General features: G+C 40.6%; 1 protein-coding gene across 1 annotated transcript in view; it reads right to left on the bottom strand.

Moving 5' to 3' along the window:
* LOC120559606 (phosphatidylinositol 3,4,5-trisphosphate-dependent Rac exchanger 1 protein-like) overlaps positions 1–21353 on the bottom strand; it is a 78380-nt gene that overhangs the window by 41063 nt on the left and 15964 nt on the right. Inside the window, 5 exon segments of the mRNA XM_039801454.1 lie at positions 3750–3911; positions 4158–4259; positions 8527–8631; positions 14362–14484; positions 14715–14780. Of these exon segments, the coding sequence (XP_039657388.1) occupies positions 3750–3911; positions 4158–4259; positions 8527–8631; positions 14362–14484; positions 14715–14780 (558 nt within the window).

Raw genomic sequence — 21353 nt, 5'->3', positions numbered from 1 at the left:
GTTACACCAAGCATTCCTGTGTGTTTACAACACATAGCAGCTGGAGAGTTTCCCCAACATTACTGTAAAGATGTCTCAAACTGAACCTTTTTGCAAATTCATAATGTGTAAGTTAATTGGTAGCACTAAACACTAAAGTGGCAGGGGAAGCTCTGCGTAACTGTTACATTGGCCTACATATAGTTTCCTGTGGGGCTCTAGAACTAACAAAGCCTTTTTATTCTCTTCACAGGATGTAAACACGTGTACACCCAAGCTACAAATACATGCCTACATTCATACACATACAAATACAGCTGTATATGCACAGAGGAAGGAAACACAGGATTCATGACATGGTACAGACTGCAGGTGGAAGTGCTTAAGCCTTATTCTGATCAAATGCTTCGTCCCTTTGTCAATTTAAAAAGAACTGTAAAGTAAAAGACTTGTCAACTCCCTTGTACTTATTCAGGAAAATGTATTATGTTACTCTGCAGCCTACCACTTTCACTGGATATGATCGGGCCTTAAAAGCCGTCTCTTGTCAGCTATCAAATACCGTTGAGACCAAAATAATCAGCAGAATGACACAAACACTGGTCTTTCACAGTTAACACTGCAAGAGCTGAAGCAAGTTCAATGTTTCTCTATTCCATTCTATTCTATTAATGTCACATTTTCTGTATTGAAATGTCAGAATTACATTAATCATCAGTTAAGTAGTACTTGGTCTCATTTTGACCGTATTACTGAAATTTAGAAAATTAATAATTAGCCCTTCCGGTCTTTGCTAACAAGGTTGTTGACATCAATCTGGACCAGTTAGGAAAAATATCTTGTTGATTGACCACAGCATGGTGTCTAATTAACCTTTTCACAAAGTGGCTGAACTTCAGTACCAATTACTAACATTATTTAGAGATAATTTGTTTTAGAAAATCATTTTCAGTGTTTCCACATTTCAAACTAGGGAACAGTAACCGCTTTCACAGATACATGCATGACCAACCATGCACTCACATGTTCCTTCAATTTGTTTCCTACTGTCAAAATTCAAATAACCGTGGAAATATTAAAAGGTGAGAGATTTTATTTAACATGGATAACTTCCTCAAGTGAGCAGGAGTAGATAAACATGCTGCCCACCAAGCTGTCAAAACATTAAATTAAACAAAAGACATCACATTACTCATTGTTAAACGGATCATTCCACTCCATTCATCTGGAACTAAATACACCCATGTGCTGACTTAGGACAACCCCCTTTGGCTTGTAGAGTACCCCTCACCACACACACACACACACACACACACACACACACACACACACACACACACACACACACACACACACACACACACACACACACACACACACACACACACACACACACACACACACACACACACACACACACACACACACACACACACACACGACTTGGACTTTGCTGTTGTCTTTGATGTTTCTGACATGGGTCCACCAGAGACCAGTGGAAACCCCCCGCTGGCCACACCCCCTCTCGAGCATCCATAATTGATTCCCATGAGTATATATTCATGATGGATGTTCATTGCTCCAAAGTTCGTAGAGAGAAAATTATTCTCGGAGCTTTTTCTCAAGGTGCATACCGACAGGGTCTGGGGAGGGGATTGTGTTTCAGACGATCGATTCAACCTCGTGTTAACTGCACTAACCTGAGGTGGGGGTTGGCATGTCTGTGTGTGAGAGTGTATGAGAATTCAGCGGCTTGCTTGTGCCAATGGCTGTTGTCTTTGAGCGTTTTAATGTGTGTTTGCAGGCGTGTCTACGTGTCTTTCCTGCATTTATAATGTTTATGAAAGCGTACCACCATAGAAATACAAAGTGACGTGTATGTGTGTGCACGTGTGTACGCGCGTACACAGTGTATCTGAGCAGCGTTAATGCGCCTGTGCCTGATTTGGCACTACTGGAGGCCTCTTCCATTATAGCTGGAGGTGATTAGCCTGGAGAGTGGCTGGAGAGAGGAAATAAGAGCGAGGCTAATGCTATAAGGTTAAAGGCTCTGTGGGGGGGTGGGGAGGCAGGGGCAGGGTGAAGTGCCTTTCGGAGCTTCTACTGAGTTGTTCAGAGGAAGAGCAAAGGGAAATTGCCTGTCTAGGGCCACAAAAACAACAGTCAGAGGTTTTCAATCAAATTAATTTGGCTGCAATCTAATGGCTGTGATCTGTTTAATGACCAATATCATTTGAGCTCAATAATCATTCATGTTCAAGCAATTTAGGTAAATTAGCCCAACATTAACCCCACATTAAAGTGACTCACAGCGATACTACTTGCTGTTAGGATTGTATCTAACTAGAGTCACACCGATTTTATCAGCCAATATTGGCCTATCACAGACATATCCGTATCCATCGGTATCAGCGTACATGTTGTCATATATGAAATTTTTTTACAGAACATAAAATGCAGAAACGATGCTTGGGTGATTTAGAGATCGTGTCATTACGTAGTTCCTTATGTAAATGGTCAGCAATAGACTAATACTGAAGATACAGTACTGATGTTTATTTAGCTGTTTTATTTTTATTTATTCTTTAATTTCTCAGGTTTCATTTCTAGAATTGGTTGACATTGTATGTATAATAATGTTACATATTCTTTAATACAGTTATTTATTTAAGAAAGCAGCCTTCTGAGTGCCTTTGCATAGTCATATTGGTGCACAATCTACATAGAAAAGGTCTATTTTCATTCCAGTTCAAAAATCTACTGTCATGTCTGTAATCTCTAAAATCAGCGTCGGTCTCAAAAATCCCATTTCCCCTATACTTCTAACCATTATTTCCATTAATCATTATTATTTCCAAACTAAACAATTCATTGTCACCGGTTCCCAGAAAGCCTAAAATTATGTCTTAACTACTATCAGCCTAAAACTCAAAGATGTTAAATTTAAACTTTTATGAAAAAAGAAAAGTAGAAAGAAACCCACAATTAATTATTCCTCACAACAGGGACAAAAAAATATTCGGTATGGTCTTTCACTGTCAATATACCCAAACTGAATAACCAATTATCAGGGTCAAATTGTGACATTTTTCTGAGGGAAAGGGAGAAGTGGGGCCTGTTTTGGCAAGCGAATAGTGGGACATCCCCCCCTCTCCAAAAGGTCCCCTCATATAACCCTCCCAGTGCATGTGAGACTGGAGCTCTGCTTCCTAGGTCTCTTCTGATTGGGCAGTATGCCTCTTGGCATCCCCATTGGCACCCTGTGTGGGTGGATTGTCCCATTGGTGCCTGCTAAGACAAGGCCTCTGTTGTGGTGGTTGAGGGAGGCGTGAAAAATGCACTGGACCCTTCGCTCGGCTCCCAAGCCCCATCCGTGGCCCCTGTGCTCAGAGCAGTGATTTGGCTGCAATAGTTCTTAACTCTTCAAGATAAATGGGGACCGTGGTGCTTGAGCTCTTTTTAAAATACGTAAGTTTGGCTGCGTTTGTCGTAGTTAGGTTACAGGACTTTCGCTTCTTTGGACCTTGTACGAAATCATAATTGTGTTGCATTTCAGGACGCTATAATTTTTACTCTCTGAATGTCACAGAAATACCCCTCGTCGTTTAATCATCATCTGTCAGCTCTCAAGGTTTGACTTCTCAAGCAAGCAATAGCTATTTCCTTATTTAACTGGCCCTTTATCTTGCATCCCTGTGACATACCAGTCTCTTCATGACTACAGTCTGACCCTTTCTCATTCCCGCTCACTCTGTCCTACTTGCTCTCACCTCCCAGCCCTCAATGTGGGACTGCAGCTGTTCCAGAGCCTCCAGTTTCTCCATCTGCCTCTTGGTCTCATTGATGTTGGAGCAGACAGCCTTCATGGCCTGCAGAGCCTCTTCCACTGCTGGATAGTCAGCATGCTTCTTAGGGGTCCGCTTCAGCAGCTCCTAGATTGGAAAACGGGTATTTGAGTTTTAAAACAAAAACTGTAGACTTTCCAGAAGTAGGCACATAAAAACACTTTAGTCTTAGAGGGACTTGAAGTATTGTACTGTGACCCTGAACAACAACCTCTTCTATGCGAGTCCAAATCCTGCCACCTCTGCAGACAAATAAACTAGTACATTGGGTAGATTGGGTGTCTTGAAATGCCAAAAGGTATGGAGATTTTGCTAACAATATAAAATTAGTACCTTCAGCAGCAGGGGGTACTTGCAGATCCTCTGAATGGGAGAGAGAAGGTAACCCTCCAGAGGAATATCTGTGCTTTTCTTCCCTCCGAGTAGCATACAGTGCTGAAGAAAAAACGCAAACAAACAATATTACAAACCAATGTTCACACTTACATTTACTAACCGAGCAAGTTAAGAATGTACAAACGTGAAAACCAAAGAATTTAGAGAGGAAAGTGTGCTGTTGAGTCCAGCTTTCTCTGGACAAAGTGTTAGCCTTTTCTTTATCTTCACTTCCTGTCCCGTTACCAGTGGAATAGACTCGCATTGCCTTCGTCCACCACGCTGCGGCAGTGGAAGGTCTGGCTAGTCCACACAACATTCCGGGATAGGAGAAAAACATGCTCTGGTTTATTGTAAGTAAGTAAGTTAAGTAAGTAAGTAAGTAAGTAAGTAAGTAAGTAAGTAAGTAAGTAAAGTGTAAGTAAGTAAGTTAGTAAGTTAAGTAAGTAAGTAAGTTAAGTAAGTTAAGTAAGTAAGTAAGTAAGTAAGTAAGTAAGTAAGTAAGTAAGTAAGTTGGTGGCGTAAGTGCGTAAGTAAGTGCGTTAAGGTGTGGTGTGGTAAGTGTAAGTAAGTAAGTAGCGTTGGTAAGTAAGTAAGTAAGTAAGTAAGTAAGTAAGTAAGTAAGTTAAGTAAGTAAGTAAGTAAGTAAAGTTTATTTGTAAAGCACCTTTCACAGATAAAAATCGCAAAGTGCTTCACAATGAAATGTAATACAATACAACAAATTTAAAATACAAGAAAAATGGAAATACAAATAGAAAACATAACAAACAACCATAAAAACCCCTTGAGTAACTTATTGGCATTTATTTAAACTTTAACAATCGCCTTGGGCGGCGCTAAGCACCAGACACATGGCCGGACGCAGGTACGGTGGCCCTGCCAAATAGCCTCGGGAAGGAACTTGTTTTGGTGGAACATGTGCACGGGAGGCGAGCTCTGGAATTAAAATGGCTGTCAAGTGTGTGATGAGAATTTAAAAAAAAAAAAAAAAGATCAATATAATTTGATTGTCGGTTGTAGCTCGGAGGATGTTTTCCGAATAGACCAGAGTTTAGAATGCCAACACAAAGAAAGCGGAAGGTAAAGGGAAACCCGGCCCGACAGCGGAACCTCTGGCGGCACCGGAACAATCCCGTAAATGAAACGTCGTCGATATAGACTACCGGTGGAATGAATTAAAGAGGTGAACAAAATCGGATATTTCTTCATTAAATCTTGTTATTTCAATGTTCATCTTGGTTAAGTTATAGCATAGATTAGTCCATTTAACTTTTCAAACAATACAAAAACTCATTAAAAAATGTTCATTATCTAACACAGCATCTGTCTATTTCAGAGCATTTACAGCGGTTTTCATTGCCGTCTCATACTTCTTGTGTTTTTTTGTTTTTTTTCAGCAATAAACAGACTTTAATTGACTATTGTCGTCATTTCCATTCAGTCACAGTCTGTTGCACCGGCAGCAGATCTATAACAGGTCCAGGTGCACACGACTAATCTGTCTTGGTTTGTGTGGGAGCAAAGCCTTAGGTGTGGTTCATTTTCCATATGGCTGCTGCTTTTATAAACAAGTTATTAAAACTGTACGCAGATTGAAACATGCTCTTCCTACTAAAAAACAATACATGTGCAATTATGAAGTAAATGCTTTGCTGGCACAGAAAGACATTTAGTTTCAATATGGTATAAAGAATCAATATAATGAGCGATTTTAAACAATAATTATGTAAGGCTAGTAATGTATTTCGTGTTAGAAATGCACAGGTATTGGGGTGGCCTCTAGCTCACCCAGTAAGAGCGTTCGCCCCATGTTGACTGAGTCCTGCAGCAGCGCAGGGTTCAAATCTGCCCTGCTGCACTTTGCTGCGTGTCATCCCACCTTTCATATCTATCCACTTTCTAATAAAGGGAAAAGCCCCCAAAAAATAATCGTAAAAAAAAGAAAAGAAATGCACAAGTATTTATTTCTTAGTCTATTTATACTTTTAGCAATTTTGCCATTATAATACAGTAAATAGGAACTACTACTATTAACTTTACCATTTATTAAGGTTTTCATTTAATTACATTGTTACATGACTTCGGTGACCTGCACAACCTCAATTTTGGTAGGTCCAAACCACGATAGCTGTAGTTGTCGGAAAAGCTTTACCACCGAAGCTTTTTTTTCAGCAAGTCTATGGCGTTTACTACTGCCGGTAGCACTTTATGGTCCGTTTCAGCCACATTTTCAGATTTAGGTTTACCCAGGTGTATTTTTACGTATACAGAGTACTGCATTGTCTTGTGTGTCAAGTTTTTATTTTAGTATCTTAATTCATATGAATGCATGGAGTATGTTGGTAGCACTTATTTTATGTTCACCAAAAGATCATTTTCTTTCTGCGTCTCTTTCAGAAAAGAGGAAGATTCCGGAGCTTAAAACAAAAAAACACTTCAGTGTCCTTTTTAAGCTGGCCTATTTAGACACACTCCATGTCTGTAACTATTCCACATTCCTTCAACTGTGCCACTGAAAAACCCTCCAAAATAGCCACGCTTTTCGACGAAAGGATCACGGTGAAACCTCTAAAATGTGTTCTCATTCACCAGAAGATTTGGGGTTTAAGAAACTGCCCCCCCCCCCCCCAAGAACCAGTTGACAGAAGGTCTTCTCTTCAGAAGTGTGGGGGGGGGGGTTACAGTTACAGTCATGGTTTCTCCGTGCCTTGTATTTTGTAGGAACGAAGCCTGTCAGTATGCTATGAGCTCATGGGATGAAAGCAGAGAGCATTATAGAGCATTATAATCATATGGCAATTCCTCTCAGCTCTACACAGAGCAAGAGAGGATGGTGGGGGGTATTATTGATGAAAAATAACCAGCAGAAATGCAACTGATCATGACTGCAGAACTTTTGGATTCCGCAGAATTTTTCTCCCACACCACCATTTCTGTCTAAATCTTCCCTGACTTCCTTTTCTTCTTTCCTCTGATCTTCTTCTTATTTGTAATCTGCCAGCCTTAAACCAGAATTCCCTCTGCTCTCTCACTCTGACCTCCTTTTGCTTTCACTTCTCTCTTTCCATCACAATTAGCACTTCATTTCTACATACAATTTCAAAAGCGCTCTTCCTTGTGCGATTCAATTAGCATAAAATCCAGAAAAAAGAAAATCCACTGGAATTAAAAAGAACTGAAAAGAAGCCTAAGGCTGTTACACTAATGTTACACTGCCATTAATAGCAATGACAACGATTTACAATGGTCCCCACTTCAACAACTGCAAAACTTTCATTCTGTATCCTCTGCTATTCTGCAGAAGAATCACATATTTTGTCTTTGTTAACTTCATAAATAGAATATTTGGGGGTCCTAAATTATAGTAAACCAATCTTGTTTCTATTTTACTCATAGTTACTACTAAAAGCACAAGAGCTTGTCCAATATTTGAGATTATACTAAGCAGGTCTGACAACTGTTCAACATAACCAGATGTTTTGTAGTGATTTTATTTTGGAAGCATCCATGTCGCACAATACCTAACCAATTAACCACTGCATCACTGGGCCAGGAAGGCAAAAAGCCAAAGCACACAGCAACACTCTGATCCCACTGTTTCCAGTCCTGTGGGTCAGAATAATTCTATGGAAGCAAACCATCAGGCAGCGACAAACGGAGGGCCTCAGATCTTTCGGCCAATCCCAAAAAGGCTGCCAACACTCCACAGCTGGCTGGCCCAGAATCTGCAGATGCTTTCATTGGTTTGGCCCCTCGCTCAAAGGCCCCATCATCATTCTAAGTTCATTGTACAGAGCCCAAAGGTTTGGGTGTAACAAAGAAACAGCTGGCAGCGGAAACACGACAAGAGCGACACATCAGTGACCTTGATGGTGGTCGCATCCTGTCCGGGCAGGAAGAACCCTCTGACCTGGTTATGGTTTCTGCCCTTTTATTCAAGTGTTAACATGGAAATGGAGGTGCTATGATGGAAGGAAAATGAGGAGGATGGACAGATGACAGAAAAAGAAAGAAGAGAGCGGAGACTCACAGGAGGAAAAAATTTAGGGCAAAGGTAGTCAAATATACTAGAAAAGACAATAAGGTACGAGGGTTATATGGACAAACAAGTCTGACCACTACTAGGGGAAAGGAAACATAAGACTAATGTGACATGACATAATGAAAATATGGATATCATTTATACATAATTAAGAGGAGAGAAGTCAGAGTCATAGTGGGAATAGGAAGGAAACCCACAAATTTGATGTCATGAGGAGTGCAGAAGCCGTGCAAAGGATAGGCAAGATAAGCAGGGCAGAGGAGAGGCGCTGTGGCGACTTACCAGCAAGAAGGTCCTGATGTTGGGGATTTTGTTGAGCTCCATGAGAAGCCGCAAAGCCTTCTCATGGTTACTGCAGTACTCGCCGTACACGGAGAAACTCTCCCTCTGCAAAACAGGAGACAAATACAGGTCAGGGTTGCACAACAGGGACTTGATACCATATTTTACTAGATGGCAAACTTGAGAAATCCACTGAGACAACTGATAGGGGGACGATTTACAGTGCAGGGCAGAAACCTGGGGAGAAGGCTCCGCTTACTAAAGTCTAATGAGATTCAGTTGTACTATACCTCAAGAAAAGTGGTGGATGACTGCACTTCTAAAGCTGGCATTGCTCATCATTATCAGTAGTAGAAACATCAGCATTTGCTATTTCATGGGGAAGTGTAACTGCAAAAATTATTAGACAAAACGACCGAAAGAATACAGACTCTCATGAAGCTTTTTGAATCGCTATGTGCTTTAGTATTCTTAAACATAATTTGCCACACTTCTCTTTTTCAAAGTAATCTACATCATAGTGGGGGAAAAATAGCATGCCAGCACAGGACACTTCCTTTTTCCTAGGTGACAGCATCACGCTGTGCAACAAGACAAAACAACCCCATTACTAAAACAGAAGCTTTTGTCGAGCTGCCATTTAGTTTTCTTTACTATACGTAATATGACACTGCAGCTTGAAATGAATTATTCATGCAGTATACTGTAGACAACAATGTGTACACAATATCACAGCTGCAATTGAATTTACACCCTGAAGCTTACTGAGGCCTATTGTGAATTCTTAACTGCAGCAATTGGGATGTGAAACCATGTGCATGGTGGGGCCTAAGCTTGAGGTCTAGAAACTGAAACTGTCATCTGAAACAGCCTAGTAAGTGAAATCCAAAACTGCAGGTGCTCGGACACCGCTTTCAACCTTAACTGCTGCGGCCTGAAGGCTTTGCAGTTAAAGCTTGCTTGGTCATAATACTAATAATAAGAATAATCAATATTCAGTCATTGACGCCAATCATCCTAAAAGAGTTTGACAGCATATACTGTATGAAGTTTCATAAAATGATCATCTTTGACAACATTTAAAAAATACAAATGGTTACCAAGCCAGCATCCTGTGCAAAATAATCGTGTGTGGTTTTAACACACACACACACACACACACACACACACACACACACACACACACACACACACACACACACACACACACACACACACACACACACACACACACACACACACACACACAGTGTCACTGCTGAGTGCATGTGTCGGTTTTACAAGCCAGCAGTGGTGACAGAAGCAAAGCCAAACAAAGCGAACAGCTCTTTTTATAGAACTCTACGTCTCTGCTCAATCCCATTGCCTTGACCAGAAGGAGTTGAAACTATTTGGTAGATGTGTAACACAAGTGAGCAGCACAGTATAAACAGTGGGCAGCTTTTACCACACAGGCAGGCAGGAACCCAAACACACCCAAAGCCACGTTTGGCAGGGGATTCCACTCCAAAGCACCACTGGGAGCAACAGCTGGGCCAGCATATGGCGTGAAACCCCAGATACTGTCAAACTCAGTTAATACACAGCTAGAGGAAGAGAGCCCAGGAGGGGCAAGACTTGTAAATATGCATGTAACACTTTAGTCTATTTGTTCATGTGCACGTGTAAAATTCGTAACAAAATGACAACAGCCACATATTTTAAATGCCTGCCCATAATATGCATAAAGGAAACTAGCGTTTCGGAATGTTTTTGTCCAACTTCTCGAAAATCATCAACAGTATAATGTATTTCACGGAGACCACGGTTATCTCAGCAGTCCCAAAGCTCTCTAGAAATAACAAATACAAAGTATTGTGACAATAAAGTTTAATCTGGCTCCATTTTGTCCACAGCACAATGCAACACCATCCCGCAAGAAACTATGAAGGCTGGACAAATGCCCCAAATATCAAATATGTGCATACCTTGTAATATGTAGCAACATGCGAATAAGCTGGTCCAGTCTATATCAAAAAGAGAATAGAAAATCAATCCATGGACTAACCCATCAACAGAATACTCGAGCAGGCTGGATATGACGGGAGTGTTTAGGGACATGTAAATGTAGGCAATGTATATCAGTTTACACTTACATGCTCCTGGATATGGTGGCACTTCGGTAGGTGAACTTGAAATAACCATTTTAACTCTTAATCACCATCTGCAATAGAACCCTTCTGCTCCCAGAAACAGAATGCCTTGTTGAAGCTATGTTAACAACCAAAGCCCACTCCAAGGTATTTCCTTTTCTCAGGTGACAACAACTACATAGTCAATACAGGCACAACTAGATGTCTTACCAGGGCCAATATGTGAACCACAGAGTCAATTTTAAACATCAGGACTGCCCTGAAAGACATCAGTTGTACTCAGAATAGCTCAAAGACTTGGGTTGTCCCTTTGATAAACATAGGTCTTTATTGGAATTCTTCGTGATTGGAATGTTATTCCGGAAGCTAGATGAGAGGTAGTATCACACATAGAGGAATCACATAGAGTCAAAGCATAATGGCTGTAGTTCAGAAAGTGCATAATGACACGACTGTTGCTTCTTGCACAGTGCTGTGTATACACTCCCAGAAATAAAGCAAATATTGAGGTCTCTGATTTCTCCTCTAATATGAGTCACTTTTTCACCTTAGTAGGGTTTGAATGATTTCATGCATGCAGTGTTCTTGAAACGAGGGCGAAGAATCTGTGTGTATCAGTGGGTGGGTGTGTTTGGTAAAGGAAACAGACTTCCGTTAGTAAAAAAAAAAATATTATTTAAAAATGTTCTATATTCATTAATAGTGACGGAGAAATATGTATACTGCTTAAGAAGAATTACGATGAAAGACAATTTTGGTTATTTAAATTCAAAATAATAACACTGGTGCGGCTTCTCTCTCTTTTTTTTATTTTTTACATCTGCAGCCTCCCAAGCCATCTTGGCGACATCTGACTTTGAATAGTAATGAATCTTCCCATTTTTCTCCCCTGACTGTGAGTGGCAGACAGTCTTGTGGAACAATGCAGGAGGTTAATCAAATCCCAGTCATGGTATTGACCTCTGGTCGAGGTCAAGGGCTGTGGCTGGAGGGGGCCAGCCGATTGGCTGAGACGTGTCAGCGTTGAAGGAGACAAAGGTCATGGTTGAAGAGGAAAGTGTAATGGATATGCAGGGTAACACTTCTCCCCCTATTTAGCATTTATAAGCAGTGTATACACATTTAATAATGGTTTAAAAACACACTAAGATATAAGAATAACTTCTATTATTTTATATTATTTGTCTACTACTATTACTATTTTGTCATTTATTATCAGTTTATACACAAGGCTCCACTTATTGTGCTCACAGGAGGAGTTTAAGATGTTGACATATTCGCTGATGAACTTTAATTGACTTATATCTACATTTCACTGTGTTATAAACCATGTATTGCATTTTTATATACTGGTCATAAATAACAAATAGGAGGGGGGGCTTTAAGTGTTGCCATAAACAGTAACAGGTATGTGTGGGAAGCTCAATACCTCAACAGCAAGACGTGCAAACACGGTGGCAGATTATATCAGACACACACACAGAGATGGAAGAAAACCCTACCCGAAGCAAAGAGGTGTATCGTGTACACTTTCTGTTTGCACATTAAACATATTAATATCAAGGAATAGTTCAACCAATTCAGGGAAGGAACTCAAATATGCTTATTCGCTTTTTGCTGAGAATTAAATAAGAGGATCATTACCACTCTTACGTCTATACAGTAAATATATGTCACTGAAGCTAGCATCCCGTTAGCTTAGCATAACGACTAGAAACAGGGAAACAGCTAGCCTGACAAAATCTGCCTCTCAGAACGTTATATTAACACATATTAACAGGTCATATCTTGTTTGTTTGTACTAAATTGACATGACACATAACCCCTTGTAGAACCCCAACACGTCATTTAAACACTTAAACAACTATAATAGTTTCTGGACAACTATAGAGATACCTGATATCATTAGTTACTTGTTGGTTTTGGTATTTTTATTGGATTTGTTGACACTAAGAAAAAAATACAGAGTAGTGACAGCTTTTATCTTTTTATATTATTGTAAATTGAATACCTTTGGGTTTTGGGCGGTTGGAAGGCCAGCAAAAAGCAAAACATACTTGACAGATTAATTGATAATGAAAGTAATTCTTAGCCGCATTCCTAAAACTTCAATGTATTATAGTATTTTTACTGTATATTTTAAATACTACACATAGCCTCAGTTTTCATGTATATTTTTCACGCGACATCGTAATCAGTTGAACAGAACTGTACTGAAACACTTTAAAATTCATTACATCAACGCTACAATGGCATTTATTGAGTTTTGCTTTATAAGTATGACTCATAATACCTTAAATCAATATCCAATACTGGTTAGAGGCACAAAGGTTTCTTTCCTGTCATGGCACTGATGTAGACTTGAACTAAAATGAAATTATGAAGAGGCTGTGACTCCTAAACGTATCAGTTCAGTTAGAAATTCAAGCACCTGCAGCTTTCCTATTACCCATCCAGTCTGACCTCTATATCTCCCAGTCCGACCACAGAGCTATGAAAAAAGCTCCTTTAATCAATTCTCCACCCTGACACCCGGCCTGACAGACTGAATGACCATGACGCCTCACACATGTGTGAAGGTACATTTTGAGGAGTCAATTCAACGGTTATCCACAGATGTGATGTCATTCATGCCACAAGCAGGCAGCGGATGTATAATTATTGATTGTTTCATTTCACTCCAGAGGGGTTGTTCGGTTCAAATAAATAGCATGCAGGTTGGATTTTTGGCTATATAGAAAGTTCTTAGTTAGTGGTTGAGTTTAATCTTACTATTTACTCTAATATTAGATTGAACTCGGGTTAAAAAGCAAGGGGAAGAAACTTGTGAGTTTATTTGTTCTCCAACAAAAAATTGTTCTGTCTTTGAGAAACTAAAATTTGAATTTAATGGTGTCCTGCAACACTGACCAATGGATGATGAATGGCTGACGGAGCACACTGGTGGTGGAATACCTAGCTGAGGTGTTCTGTGCCTCAGTGAAAGTGAAGTGAAATTTATCAGAGAGAGACAAACAGAGGTTGCAAGAGAAGGAGCTTGCGATTGAGTGCTACCAGCAGAAGCATTGTCCCCTCGCTGAGTGACACACCATCTCTTCCTCCCCGGACACAGACCCTTCTTTGTTTGTTCCCTGGGGCCAAACGAGTTCAAACAGAGGGGAGCGGAGGGGGTGGGGAAGGTGGGATTGCAGAGCGGAGAGGAATCATTGGATGGAGGGATGGAGGGGCAAAAGAAGAGATGGCAGAGACAGAGACGCAGACTGATGCAGAGAGACTCTTTAGCCTGACAGGATGCAGGCCTGTTAAGAAAGGAGGAAAGGCAAAGGGGTGGCAGTGTGCGCATGTGTGTGTGTGTGTGTGTGTGTGTGTGTGTGTGTGTGTGTGTGTGTGTGTGTGTGTGTGTGTGTGTGTTGTGTGTGTGTGTGTACGTGGAGGGGGGATTCTGGGAGATGGGAGGGGTGTTTCATGTGACAAAGAGAGAATTAAGGAGTAGTTTCACAGCAAGCTTTGCACGCCCTGCATCTGTGGTTACGGGTAGCCCATGAAAAGAGTGTGTGTGTGTGTGTGTGTGTGTGTGTGTGTGTGTGTGTGTGTGTGTGTGTGTGTGTGTGTGTGTGTGTGTGTGTGTGTGTGTGTGTGTCTTTGTATATGCGTGTGACTGTCTGCTGTTTCATGTGTGTTTTTGTGTGTGTCATGTACTTACAAACTGGAGGAACACGTGTCCCAGTGCATGCTGAGGGTGGGGTTCGGGCTGCAGACTGGCCTCCACTGCAGACAACACCTCTTTGTGCAACTCCAGGATGTCCTCAATATTTGAAAACAGAATCTATAAACAGGGGATGATGTAAAGGGAGGGGATATGGAGTAAGGAAGAGATAAAGAGGCAGGGTGGAAGGAAGAGAGGGAAAAAGAGTAAGGAAGTGTCCAACAGATGGACAGAGATGGGGAGAAAGAAGGCAAACCCATGAATAAATACTATATCTGAGCATCATTATATCGAAGTGACCAATATGCTTGGTCTTCTGGCTGTGCAAAGTATTTAAAAGCCAGCCATACCTTGACATGGTCTGGTGAGAGACACTGTTGGTCATCTGCAGTTTGTCTGATTCTTTGCAAAAATGCCTGAAGAGGAAACAGAAACAAAACATGTTTAAGAATAAGCACTGATTTATTGTTGATATGGCAGCAGGCTGAAGCATTTTTACATCTATGAGAAAAGAAGCATGGTGAGTTTTGAGCATCACGAGAAAGTCTGATTCGATATCAACAAGACAAGACTTTTTGTCACACAAGCGTATGGCCTGGAAGTGGAAGTCCAGGTTCCCTCTACTGATTATTTTTTTAAAATCAGTATGTATTTGATCTTTGCTTTGTGGAAACCGATACCTACAGATTATGTCTGATTATGAGCATAAAGCACAAGCCTTTGAGCAATAGACAGTCACATGTACACTCACACACTTAAACGGGAAATTGCCTTACATGGGGCTACACAAAGACATGTCACAATTGTTTCACTGTCTCTTAGGTACCACCAAACTTTCCACTATATGGCAAGACATATTTTTTCACTGTCTTGTGACACTTAAAGCTCACCATATGGATCTTCTGTAGTGGAAGCTAATGCACCTGAGTATTCTGCAAAAATAACGTTTTGTGTGTGTGTGTGTGTGTGTGTGTGTGTGTGTGTGTGTGTGTGTGTGTATGAATGACTGCCAATCAGAATCCTGACGCATGAAAAAAAAAGGAATGGTGAAGAGGAGGGAAGTGAATCTGCAAACAGTTTCTTTTATTCTCTCTTCCCCAATTCTCCGTCTATCAGCCTGTGTCTGACAGGCTTAACCTGCCTCAGTCTGACTGTCTGCCTCATCTCCAGATGCCAATACTGTCTTGAAAAAAAGAAAGGGATACAGGAGATATGAATCCCCTAACCGCCAAATAAAACTCTACTCCTGTAGCCTCCTTCATCTGGCAGGCTCCTGCTGTTGTGTCTGCCTGCATTTCAGCACCTCAGGTCTGAGAAATGATAGCGTGCCACATGGATGAAGGGTGTTACAAAAGAAAAGAAAAAACCCACTTGGTTCACGATGAATGTACACGATTCTGAAATTCAAGTATTACTGGGGGATACTGCTGTTGCTCTAAACCTTTTAGCCAATTTACACCTGCCACTTAAAAGTTACACTGATGAAACAAGCAGCCCAGACACTCATGTGAAAGAGTCAATGGTTCTAGTGGTATCTAACAATTTATTTGGCTTTGAGATAACCTTTGTTGTAGATTTTCTGCCTCAACCCTAACATAATAGAAAGTAATACAAAGTAAATACATTTTCATTTTTGGCGCTCACATCATTAAAAATGACAAAAATTCAACAGCAATGTTTCAACAACAATGTCTTAGTAAGTCTCTGCAATCCACGACGCCAACACAGTAGTTTCAATACCAAGCAATATGTTTTTGGGTGTTTAGTGTTTTAAGCCCCCAACGCCGCCTTCCAGGCAGCGCTGCCTGGTGGGCACCAGGATTAGGCAATGGTTATGTTCAGGGTTAGGGTTAGGTGCCTTGAAGTCAACGGTCGCAGCGCTGCCTTGAAGTCGACGTTGGGAGCTTAAAACACCATCGAGCATGTTTTGATATCTTAGTTTGGGGGCTATAAACATGTTCCAACCCTTTTTCACTGCTCAGTGATCAGTGTTAAATAAAAGAAATGAATAAAGTTTCCCAAATTTAATCAGGGAATATCTGATCAAAGAATTGAGGAATTGTTTGATACTATGTTTTTAGTCGGTACCCCAAAAAAAAAGTATTAAGATTCAATATCCAGTCTAAATATACTTAATTGGAAAATAAATAGTCCCTATGGAAACTTTTTACAATGTTCTGTGGGTTATCAACCCAAAATGTTCTAGATACAACTAGATGCAAGTAAGACATGTTTTTTTGACCCTTTATAGGAAACCCTTGCATGCTCTAGGCTATTTAGTCACACACATCAGCATCAACTACATGTATTACTTACAGTGAGTTCCTTGCCTATAATGAAAGACTGACATTTGTAATCACACATTTGCTCTAAAGATAGAACCCAGCCAACCAAGCAGCAGGCAGCAATCATATTATTTCCTCAGAGACCGAACACTTTGGGAGGATTGTCTCCAGTTTTTTTCCCCGTCTTTACTGGCTTTTGCGTAGGTTGTACCAAAATAGAAAGCAAAGGTCTTTAGCAGTGAGCTGCGACCTTGCTAATTAAGACCAGTATTAAAGGGAAGCACTAATTGTTGTGTTCTTGACTGGTTTTGGGAGGGAGCTGATTGTGCTTGAGGCATACACTAATTAAATCTCCCATATGGCAACTTGTACCATGTCCACACTGGAGGAGTCACTCATGTGAGAGCGAGATTGCTCCCTGGCAGGGAAGACAAGAAGAGGCAGGAAACGAGGCTTTTCCTCAGTCATGATGTAGGAGAGCAGGGTACAGGAGACAGCAAAGGATACATATTAAAAAAGGAAAAAAGGGACCAATGGTGGAACAGAGGTAAAAAAATAAAAATAAAGTATCCAGACTTTGGAGTCATTCCTTATTGACATCTATCATCCAGGCAGGATTCACTCTTTAAAAACAATGTGCCACACAGATGTGGTGACAGGGGGGGGGGAAGAGAGATCAGCAGAGAGGATGGAGGGAAGGAGCAACAAAGAGATCCTTTCAGTCAAGGTCTCGCACCAACATGGCCATCTCACCCAGGGTTGTATTGGCTGTCTTCATTGTTCCATCACAGAGCACACAGGTTTATTTGGAGAGAAATTTGGAAGCTGGGCATTCATACCAAGCATGTCGGAGTTTACTCAAACTCAGGATTTTTACCGACTGTAATATTTTTAAAACATGTGATCCGAATCAACAACAGCAAATTTCCCCCAAAGCAAGGTATTGTGGGTATAATTGGAAGGATGTTGACATCTGATGGACAGCAGTTCAATGTGCTTGGAAAGCCAAGCATCATAATTGGGCAAACTACAGTCTGGACTGATTTTCATATTCAGCTATTTCTTGAGCCCTTAACAGTAATGACCACCAGTGAAAGTAACTCCCCGCCAAGAGAACAGACAAGTCAGTCACACCTAGCAGAAGTTACAGGAGACTGGAATCGGATTAGTTTTGACTTCCTCCACAGCCTAAAAATTGTAGCTTGGCAAGATGACAGGTTACCAATACTCACAGACAAGTTAGGCGTAATTCCATGTGACTTTTGCTAACGTGTCCAGAGTGGCTTTATAATGTGGCACGAAACAAAAGAGCAAAAAATAAAACAGAGTCACTGTTTCCCACTCTGGTTTGGAAGCAGATGTGATTGCACCCTCAGATAACCCTCAGCATATTACAAGTCATGCATCATTTGCATGGAGAGGAGAATACCCCAGAGCACCCCACACACACACACACACACACACACAACACACACACACACACACACACACACACACACACACACACACACACACACACACACACACACACACACACACACACACACACACATATGAGATGAATATTGAAAGAGCCATCCTTTCCACAGTACCTAGCTAAGCCAGTTTTTATTGAAGAAAAAAAAAAAAATCAATCATGAAAAACAAACACAGTTGTTTTGACGAACACTGTAACTCTACTCTAACCCGCTGGACGCAGTTGTTGAGCTCATTACTTCTTAATCAACATGCTGAGAGGCAGCAGAATGCGGCTGACGGTCCTTGTTTACTTCCAAATCTCCTTCTCAGGTGACCCGTCTGCCTCTTTTCTGACAACAACACATCGTCATCAGTGAGCCAAGGGTGTGTGTTCATGTCGGGTGGAGGATCAGACATCGATGAATGTACGCTGAACAACAATAACTCTGTCTGTGTTGGTTAAGGTGGACAGATTTGTCTTTGAGTTATCTGAAATCTGATTCAGCCACAGGTCAGCTCTTGACCCAATTTGACCGAGATGAACTAGGAGATGTTATAAAAGCACAACTGTCTTAAGTAAATTGTGGTCCTTAAAAAATATAGAGAATAGATCTCATTGGGGAAAAAAAACAAACAGCTATGCATATACATTGTGGCCTTTCCTGCACAGGTTGGCCTAAATAGATCATAGCAGATTTTGTGTATAAGATGCCTGTACTCTCAGAATATCAAAAAAAAAATACTGTTGTGATGGCATCAATCACTGTGTTAATAATCGTTGGTCACATGGGACACAAATTCATTTATTGATACCCTTGGAGTCATAATAATGAGTCCGAGTGGCTGCACTGAGAGGGCTCAGCTGCTGCACGGAGCACAGGAGAAATATTGCAGACAATGGTCTCTTGCCACAGGGCTGATGGGCTGTTAGGGGAAACTGCTCATGATGCAATCCCACAGGAGACTAGTAACACAACCATGGAGCTTCTTGATAGACCACAAAGTAGCTGTCAAGTACGTCACTAATGCAGAATTGTACCACTAATATTTCAGTATGGTAAAGCCAGGGAAGTCCAACAAAAAGGAAGCAGTCGAAAAGTAAAAAAAAAAATTAAAAATCAATCAACATCAAATTCACTTTTTTTTTTTTTTTTAAAGGAAAAATATAACAAAAGGATTATTGTAGCTGTGAACAGTTTACATTATTCCTGTGGTTGCTTTTTTCTTAAATATAAAACTTTAAAGTTACATACATCCTACCTACATCCTACCTACATCATTATGGAAAGCATTATAATCTTGAACATTTTTGCTAAATATTTCAATGATCAATCATAATAATTTCTCTCTTATTTCACGTTTGTGATTTCTTATCTCCCATGTACTTATTTACAGTTTTACAAAGTTAAAGTGATGGTTCGGAGTAATTTCACCCTAGGGTCCTTTGCACCATGACCTCGAGCCAAACACCCCCCAGAAGCTTTTTTCACCTGGGTCTAACATTGGGAGAGTTAGCTAGAGTAGCGTTAGCCGCTGAATAGCTTAGCGCAGAGGCTAATGGATCCGAAGTGTCTCTTAACATTACCCCACTAATAATCCGAAATGATACCAAAGGTCTACACTGGTATATAGAGTTATGCTCTCATAAAACGATGGATTGTAAAGTTTGTACCAGTTAAGGTTATGTAATAACACTTGCCTGCTGGCTTCTGCTCTCTGCTGTTGTTGTTGCTGCTGTTAGAGACGAGTGCTTAGAGCATCTATAATTAAAACACGAAAAAAGAAACAAAATATATTTATTAATTTAACTTATTTTTTAAAGTAAGTGCTGTAGTATAACTAGCAGGAGACAAGTAATAATTGAGGTAAGTTTGGAGACATTACCTTATTTAATCATTAAATTAATAAATATTTTTGTTGCATCTCTTTTGGTCGTTGTAATTTGTAGATGTCCCTAAGCACTCTTACCGCCCGGTAGTAACAGCAGCAGCAGCAGCAGAAAGCAGAAGCCAGCAGGCAAGTGTTATTTACATAAACTTCTGGTGTACTCTACAAATTTTACAATCCATCGTTTTATGAGTGCATAACCTATTTGTACTACTGTAGACGTTTGTATTACTTTCGGGCATTATTAGTGGGGTAATGTTAAGAGACACTTCGGATCCATTAGCCCCTGCGCTAAGCTATTCAGCTGATAACGCTACTCTACGCTAACGCTCCCAATGTTCGACCCAGGTGAAAAAAGCTTCTGGGGGGGTGTTTGGCTCGAGGTCATGGTGCAAAGGACCCTAGGGTGAAATTTCTCCGAACCATCACTTTAAACTGTGCGGCTAAAGTCTTGTTTGAACTGACAGCACTAAGTAACTGTAAAATGTAATGGCTTGGTCTCTTGTCAGTGTAGTGAAGTATGACAGGCTGGTGAAACTGTTTATTGTATGAAGATTAAAAAAAAAAAAAAAAAAAAAAAAAATGTAATTAGGTATTTACTACAAAAGTCAAACAGATGAAGATCCTAGCCTAAAGTATGCAGTTGGACATATTTATACCAGGAAAAAAGAACAGATATTTAAAAGACGGACTGATAATGATCTAAATTAAACAGCAAAGAACAATCCTACATGACCCCGAGTTACCAGAAACCAGCAAACAAGCTTTCTGCAAGCATTTTCACTACCCCACACCCCTTCCTATGCCCTCATTTATAGACTGTTGTACAAGGGTGTTTTCACACTTGAACCAACAAGAGTTTTTTTCTGGACACAGTTTGGCCCAAGAGTGTGAAACCTCCTGTCCAAGTCAGGTCTGGTTCAGAAACGCACTCAGTCCGCAACAAATGTGATTGCTAAGTTCTGGGGCTGATCACTAGAGTCATTTTACCTCCGTGGTGAGAATGAATGCAAAGAGCACCGCACAAAACACTTGTCTGGTGAAAATCTGCACTATTATGAGCCTTGTCACACAAAAATTGTGCCTTACGACAGGACACGACTGATCTGGATATCATGCAAAAAGCATTGACAGCAAAAGTGCGTGTCTTACAAAAGTAGCACATTAGATGTAATAGACCGCAAACAGTTTTGTCATGAATGCGTGTTGCACAGTCTATCCACACTTTCAAAAGATTGTCGTGCCAAGCAGACATCACTCTTCCTACCAAGTGGACCGAGTGTGAAACTGCCCTTACAAAACTTGACATAAAAGCTGACTCACATGCCACTTGCTAAATGGGCACATGATCAGGTTGAA

Source organism: Perca fluviatilis, chromosome 5 (assembly GCF_010015445.1).
Source record: "Perca fluviatilis chromosome 5, GENO_Pfluv_1.0, whole genome shotgun sequence".
NCBI lineage: Eukaryota > Metazoa > Chordata > Actinopteri > Perciformes > Percidae > Perca > Perca fluviatilis.
Note: the sequence above shows the minus strand (reverse complement) of the source record. Positions and strands in the feature narration are given on the sequence as shown.